Source organism: Anopheles funestus, chromosome 2RL, assembly GCF_943734845.2.
Source record: "Anopheles funestus chromosome 2RL, idAnoFuneDA-416_04, whole genome shotgun sequence".
In the NCBI taxonomy this organism is placed as follows: Eukaryota; Metazoa; Arthropoda; class Insecta; order Diptera; family Culicidae; genus Anopheles; species Anopheles funestus.
This window is the reverse complement of record NC_064598.1, coordinates 20,196,977-20,204,935: the sequence shown is the minus strand read 5'-3', so window position 1 is coordinate 20,204,935 and position 7,959 is coordinate 20,196,977. Positions and strand designations below refer to the sequence as shown.

Below are 7,959 nucleotides of genomic sequence, written 5' to 3'. Positions count from 1 at the left end.
ACGAAAATTCTTACATTTATTTTAACCACCTTATTTAAGGAGCCACTAACACATTTATCTAGCGGTTTAACTACTATTTTGGGTTTTGTCACATTTGTCACTTAAATTCGAAGTCACTCAGCACCGTATGTACATGGGGTTTAGGTTATCGACGCCCATGAAGCGGACGCTATATTACATCGATCGGTGACGCCGGATCGTCTTCATCATCGTCACGATCCTCGCTCGAGCCACGGTCCGAGTAGCTGTCGGTGCTCTTTCCATCAAACTCCATCGAAGATGACGTTCTTCGTCCATACCGTGCCATTCCTTCATCCGCACCATCATCTTCATCGTTTTCGGACGTGTATTTGCTGTGGGCAGGACGGTTTGCTGCCCCATTCGTACCGGTGGTGGATGACATTTTGGCCACATCGCTCATACCGTCGGACGAACCAAGCCCGTCCGTCGATTGGCAGACACTGTTGGCTCTTCGCCACTTAGCACGACGGTTCTGGAACCATGTTTTAACCTATATTTGGGTGGAAGGAGAAAAAAAGGAACGAAACTTTAAATACGCTTCAACATTTAAATATTCCTCCATAAACAGCAACTAACCTGCCGATCGCTAAGCTTCAGCTGGATGGCTAAATTTCGACGATCTTCCGGCGACAGGTACTTGTGGTTGGAAAAACGCTTCTCCAAACTTTGCGTCTGTTGGGGTGTAAAGCGAACCTGGCCACCCTTACGTTTGGAACCGCAGGTAGGCAGCAGATAGCTGTACGGGTGAGGATAGAATGGCCAAACACGGGGTGATGCTGCAAAAAAAAAATTGGAAAGAAAAACAAAACCATTAGCACAGAGCTGCCTAAGTTTGGCTATTCGGAAAATACCCAACACTGGGGAGTCACTGACTTTGTTTGTACAATATTATACGAGTACGTGGCAGAATTGTTTCTTTAATTCAATATATACCGGCAAAAAGGGATAAGGGATGCGATGGGAACAAATACGACACCATTTCCTGTTCCGCATACGTAACGAAGCGCACACACACACTGCGGTTTGCATGCCGTGGGCTGTGCTGTGCTATTTATCTTATCCTTCGATCTCTGCAACCATTGCCGGAAGCGGAAGCTTGATTTAATTTGTATCAATTATCTTTGCAAACCCACATCCCACCACGGTACACAGGGAGTACAACCACGTGCGTTTTTTTTTCTCCACGAAAAGATTAAGAGAGTATCGCATACACTGAACTCTCGAACCACACAAATGTAAACGGATCCCACTCATGACAGCAAATTTTTCTGCCTACTACTAATGTGGTTCAATTTGTTTCACTATTTCGCTTCCTAAAACACACATCGTGTCCTGGGTTTGCTCCAGTGCGTCTGAAAGGAACCGGAATTAACGACAAAGACACACGGCCATGGTGTGAGGTGTGTTTGCCCGGTGGCAACAAAATCACTGTACGTGCAAAGGGTGCAATTTTCGCTAATCGAGTGAAACGATAAAGCCAACACCGCAGTACCGCGGGGCAAAGAAAGCAGCACAAACCGGGGGTTTCGATGATATCGGTTGATAGGGAGTATATTATACCCCGGGGCGGGTGCTGACAGCCGTTATCTATCGGTTTAGGTTGCCGGAAGAGATTTCCGTGTAAACGGGTTGCCGTACGAAATCACGAGACAATGATACGCCAATAAATGTCTTCTTTAGCGTGAATGTGCAACATAATGATTGTTAGTGTCAAGTTTAGATTTTTTCTAGTTCATTTACTATTCATTTTAAGTATCCCAAACATTATATAAATCACACATTCAAGTATCAAGTAAAACCTTTTGTTAAGTATACTGCATAAAATCTGTTTGCGCCTGCAATGTATGCAATTCTAGTGTGTCTACTAAGTGTGTAACGGTAGTGTAATGCTAGCTATAGGAACTACAATAATTGCATCAGGACTAGGGAAATATGAATAAATTTGTTTGATGAAAAGTTCTTTAGTAAATTCTCTAGTTCTCCATTTATTATCACAAAGCCTAATCATTTTGTTTACGTGTTTTCTTTTGCTAATTCTGCAAGCTCCTCAATTGCGACGATAATGGATAACGGAATCGGAAAAAAGTGAACCAATTATTATTATTTCATCTGCAGTAAAACAAATACCTGCAGAAACCCATTTCTGTACCTTCAAATGAAGCTATTCATTCCACTCGTACCCGATTACGATCAAGGTGAAGGAAATGTTAAAAAAAATCGTTTGTCATTCGAATGCGAAACGATTAGGGGATCGGGAACATCGGCCACTTCACAGGCATGATCTCGCTTACCAGCAATTAGAACGCAATGCCGCAAGTCACACAACGCACTCCCCTGTACCCATGATTACTAGTCATCGTCCCTCTTGATGAGAGGCAGACGCAAACAACGTAACGGCGAAAAGCGAATCCTTAATCCCTGATAGCGCTGCAAAACCTGAAGGCTGGCCGATGTGTCACCCGGTGTTTAGTATAGATAAACGCCGAACGGCAAATAGGCGACGAGGCCGTGATTTTGACGTGATGAGCGTTTGTATGCGACATTTGTGAGAAATAACATGATTTATCCACACTCGATTGGGTAACACGTTCGCTCGTCCATATTTAACTTCACACACAGGTGAGACGGCCGAGACGTCGATAGTTAGCCCTAGTCCCCTATTCTCCGCCACGAGTTTTGTGTGGTGGTTAGGGGACATGTGAGAAGAATGAAAAAAAAAAACACACATAATTAAACATAATCATTGGTCGGTGTTTTGCTTGTAGCAACTGTTTGCTATTTAGTGGCCCGGGGCGTCTGTCTGGCGGTGTCATCGGCGGTTGGGTTTATCAGCGATTGGAAGGTATTTAGGACCACATCGACCATATAGATGACAGTCGGTACAAGGGGTTAAATCGGATCGACGCAAGGTGCTGATAATTTTTCTATTAAGTCAGTTTGCCCCGAAAATCAAATGGCACTAATATCCCAAAGGGTGGAAAGCTCCCTTTCCCCATCCCATTCATTACTTCCCTCCCTTCTCCCCAAGGCTAGATGATAGACTGCGAAAGTGTGTGAGTGATATGTGATCTATGATAAAACTGAAAACAGCACCTTAATCCTTTGCGTCTATTGGCGGCTCCACTGTGCTTCCACGAGTGTTTCGTTTCGTTTTTTTCAAACACCAAAAAACCAACGACACACGGTGACCGTATCGAGCAGGGAATGACTCTGGTCCCTACTCTGCTCCCTCTTATGTCTAATAAATAAAGTAAGCTTTAGAGGTTGTTTGAGCACGGGATTTCGATGTTGGCGCCAGGAGCCTTTATTTAATTTTAGATTGATAGCCACCGTCGATCGCCGTTCAATCGTTGTTATGCCGTAGCGGCATTAAGCTTCTTACGACGGCTACGAACCTCACCCCAAAAAAAAAAAACACCCAAAAACACTGAATGAGTGATCAAATAGTTTGACGAACGTGGCGTCAGTGACAGAGCGCATCAGACAGCGTTTGTTTGCATATGCATTTGCTTACACGGTTGTAATACAACTCCCCGGTCGACAGTTGCGGGCGACGCGATACGATCCTGTACCACATTGTCGATCGATCTATCGTACATATACGATCGGTTTCTAGGTGCTACCGGATCGGTAGATTATTTCGATGGTGTAATCTTTTTTTGTACGGTTTACCAAATGTTTATCCGCTATACTCGATTCGATTTTTTGTCCGATGAGTTTAATGTTGGGATAATTTACCGTCGGATCAACTACGAGATCTAAGGTAAGAGATAACATTTATGTTTGAGGTATATGAGTCGAGCAAGTTGAGAAGCAGAAATTTTATGTGTTTTTTAATTTTTTTCTGAGCTTACCTTTAAGCTTATTATTTTCTATTTCATATCGTTTTATTTGTCCAGTGTCTGTCTTCTTTTTGCTTACATGAACATGAACAACCAACATCTGGCTTAATCCACAATCTTTAATGATCATTAGTCTCAATACTTTTAATTATTAAAATAGGGTTAATTGACCATAAAGCTACGGATGAGTAACTTTGCTTTACTCAACTACATTGCATTATATTTTCTCCCAGTAATTAGGCAATAGAAAAAACGATTCGAAATTATAAATTTATGATGGATTTATAAAAGAATCATTAAAGAATATGAAGAATAGATTAAATTGAAAATCTTTAAATGACGATTTAAAACGTTAGTCTAGAGGTTAATGTTTAACCGATTTGTAATGACATGGTTGAAAAGTAAGTCCTGTGTTCAGGCTTATCTTGGGCTACAGATTTTTCAGGACAATTTTGATCTTTTGTTTTACTTGTTTTAGTTATATCGTTGGTTTAGTTTGCATCAACGAACATATATGTATATGTTCGTTGCTTTTATATTTTTAGTACTTTAGGTTTATAGTTTTAAGTGAATAATCGATAATCTATTCTTTTTGAAAAATCTGAAAAAATTGTTTGACTTTTTTACTTTTATTTTTACTACTTAGTTACTTTTTACTACTATCATTTCCATTGAAAGTTAGTTTAGTCAAGCTCTGTTTTAGTATATTTAGCATTGAGTGAAATTAGTTTGCACTGAAGAAACCATCAGATATTTCAATCCTAATAAAGCCTGTAAAACAGGCTGAATAAACTATCCTTAAGGCTCCAAGAATTCCTACCAAGCATACCCAATATCAGATGCAAACGCAAACAGATTCGTCCTTTTCCCTTTTGCCTTGCGCCTTTCAATTTTCCCACACTTTCACCACCAGGGAAACCAGGGTATGACACACGGAAGCAACTCACCCAACGTCAAGTTATAAAAACATCAATCTCAGGACGCAACCGCAACCGAGTTAGCTTCTGGAAACCGACCCAATAACCGCTTGCATCTGACAAACGATCTACCGGCCGGCCAGCAGTCTCTCTTTCACCGTGTCTTATCACAACACCAGCGCACAAATATCGTGCAAATAACAAAATACAACCCTGTTGTTGTACCGCGCACAAACGTACAGTGGGTATTCGTGGCCGTAACGGCCGTAAATCAATTGGCAGCTCGATTAGAGTAGTCGGGCGTAAGTTGGGGGTACGCACATTAATAAATCTTGCAGGTGAAAGATTACTCGTTCGATGGGTTCGTTGGGCGGCTTCTTTCATGTTGGGTGCCGAGTACAAATTGAATTCGGTACCAATTGCCCCATTCTTGTGCTCAGCAGTGTGGGGCCCTGTATGAAGGGGTAGAAGAGCCAGGTGACTGCAGGCTTCTAATGTTTTTTTTGGGCACTGGTTAGTGCTAGGTGCGTTTGGAGTGCTTTCTCACATATCTAGCAACACTTCAACAACACCCCGAAACCGAAATCGTCCGGATGTTGGCCGAAATTGTCCCAATTGCCGGGGACGGAGGTTGATGGAACTCTTTATTTCATGATTTGTGCCCGTATCGATAACGAATGCGAATGCGGGTATTAACAATGCTTTTGATCGGTGGTTTATAACCGTGCTTAAAGTGCTTACCTACCCCCGGTAGGGTTGTAGCTTATTGGTTTGATTTCGCAAATACTCCTAAAAATAATTATTACACATCTTTGATATACTGATAATGAGGAAATCGGATTATCATGCTATTGAAGCACGTTTGGCAAAAGGGATTAATTCGCACCACAAAAAGGAAGGTGAAAGTCATTTTCAGCTTTTCGGTCTCAATTTTAAGGCGTAGTCGATTAGTGCTGCGCGATACGTTAGTTTAGTAGTGTTTTCAAATGTCACTTTCAATCCGGTAACGCTTTTACATTGAAAGTAGTTACAGATCCTTTTATCGTTCCATTTTGAAGTACATAATGTGTTTTTTTTTTCATTTTCCGTTGATATAACGTAAAATATATCCTTTTTTTTAACGTATATCGTAACAAATTATTTGTTTCAAATAAATGCTTCGTTATGTGTTTTCCAAAAAAAACGTTTACACATTTATTTCTGGTGGTTTCTGCTCAAAACAGCAAGTGCACAAACAAAACAAATACTAACAGAAAACAATTATTTCTGCATAATTTTATTACAAAATCTGCAAATATTGAGCACAGTTTTCTCTGAAAAGCTTAATTACCTTTAGGAACATTCTATCATATCTATTTGCCTTTAGCATTATTTTAATAATCAACTTTACAACTACGGGATTTATCAACTCAAGTAAATTAGGTCTAATTATGTTTTCTTACATTCAAATGTCCAGAACTAACCTTTGTGTAACACGGAAGCATAATGCTCCAGATAAGCGGCATTGAGCGGATTGAACGCCGGCATCCCGAACTGTAGCGGGATCGGTATGACGTTTTTGGAAAAATCCAACAGCCCCGGATACATGGCGGTGGGTTTTTTCGGCGATTCTGACCGTCCCGTTGTTCCATTGCTGCCGGCACTGATCGCGAGCGGTGATGCAAGTACGGGTGAACCCGGTGGCGTACCACAATCCGGAGGGAGCGCGGTATGACTCTGTAACGTACCACTGCCGTAACTGCTGCCCGATGCCGAATGTCCTACCGAATGGCCCGATCCGGTCTCACTGGACAAACTGTTGGCGGTGCTGGTACCAGCCAGCCGCCCGGTATGATGATGATGCTGGTAGAGCAGATTCTGCTGTTCGACACGCTGCTGATGCAGTATGTCATCGATCCGGAAGGATGATTTACGTTTCGATGAACCCATTTTCATTTTCTTTCAAGTGTGTTATTACTGTTATATCCTTCCTCAATGCAGACCCCAAAGGTTTGATAGGTTTTACTGGCTTGTTTTTGTTTTTTTTTCGTCTTCTTCAACACATCACAGCATCAAACGGTACACGATCACATATCACAAACGATGATCACCAAAAAAACGCACAAAAAGAGCTTTTCAGCGGAACAAGCAAACACAAAAAACAGACACACAACACCTAACCGAACTCTATTCAAACCGGCAATAAACGCTCCTACTGGAAACCGTTCCGACGTTCGGGCTACCAATCTGTGACTAACGAGTTTTATCAATCCGACGCATTATATACATTAATACTGTTTATTAGAATTCGAATTCGAATTTCGATTTCGGCTGATAACGCGCTCTGTAACCCTCGCTCGGGGTGTCGACGATAAAGGGGCGACCGTTTTTTGGTTGCGTATCGTGGTAGGTTTCCATTTTTTTTCTCTTCTTCTGTTTGTTTGTTTGGTTCGCCTTTCCCTGTACCATTCCCCCGGTGGTTGTGGTTGTGGATTGATTCTGCAATTTTTTTTTATATCACCGCTTCCACCTTCTTCCGTAACAATTTGTTTGCCAAAAAGCCGAAGGATATGGCTCTAAACTGGCTAATGATGCTTTTTTTTGCGCGGGTAATCGGAATGGTTCTCTGCCTGTGTGTATGTTTATTTTTTATTGCCAAATTTACTTTTAAAGCTTGCTGACAGGTAATGTGATAAATATGATGCAATTCATTGATGGCGGGTTGGGGGTTTTGTACAAGCGCAAAATGGAAGTTTACTGTGCCATTGTATGACATATTCATAAGAAACAAAATTGAAATTGCTGTAATCTGTACAAAAATTCTTCTTTTTTACACAATTTTCAAGCGATATTACAACTAAATAAATCAAACATAATAAAGAAGAAAACAATAAGTGACTAAATTCTTGTTAAACTCACACAATAATAAATTAAACTTAATGAATAAATTAGAGTTATACTAAACCAAAAAAAAGTGACACATTGTGACTAAAATCAAGCCATTTGACCAAAGGATAGTCAAACAAGGATGAAATCGTTCAATCGAGGGATAAAGAAGTGTTTTGTTTGTATATAAAGAATCAATATTCAAAATGGGTTTATAGACATTTCTGATGGACCTTTCTAAAATAAACTTCAGCTGCTAGGCATAAGAATAAATAGGCCATTCAAGGGCCTGATGAGTTAAGACTGATGTAAGT

General features: G+C 40.9%; 1 protein-coding gene across 1 annotated transcript; it reads right to left on the bottom strand.

Moving 5' to 3' along the window:
- On the bottom strand, positions 1-7,639 carry LOC125763102 (hematopoietically-expressed homeobox protein hhex). The gene is made up of 3 exons (XM_049425932.1): positions 6,244-7,639; positions 598-797; positions 1-511 (listed from the first exon to the last, which is right to left on the bottom strand). Exons 1-3 carry the CDS (start codon positions 6,713-6,715, stop codon positions 170-172), a joined length of 1,014 nt encoding a protein of 337 aa, XP_049281889.1. The 5' UTR covers positions 6,716-7,639; the 3' UTR covers positions 1-169.
- Positions 7,640-7,959: the final 320 nt, after the last annotated feature.

Excerpts from the sequence above, each read along its gene's own strand:
- LOC125763102 (XM_049425932.1), bottom strand. The coding sequence starts at position 6,715 with ATGAAAATGGGTTCATCGAAACGTAAATCATCCTTCCGGATCGATGAC. Across the intron at positions 798-6,243 it reads TGCTTCCGTGTTACACAAAG|CATCACCCCGTGTTTGGCCA; the intron begins GTTAGTTCTGGA and ends TTTTTTTTGCAG. Across the intron at positions 512-597 it reads TGAAGCTTAGCGATCGGCAG|GTTAAAACATGGTTCCAGAA; the intron begins GTTAGTTGCTGT and ends ACCCAAATATAG.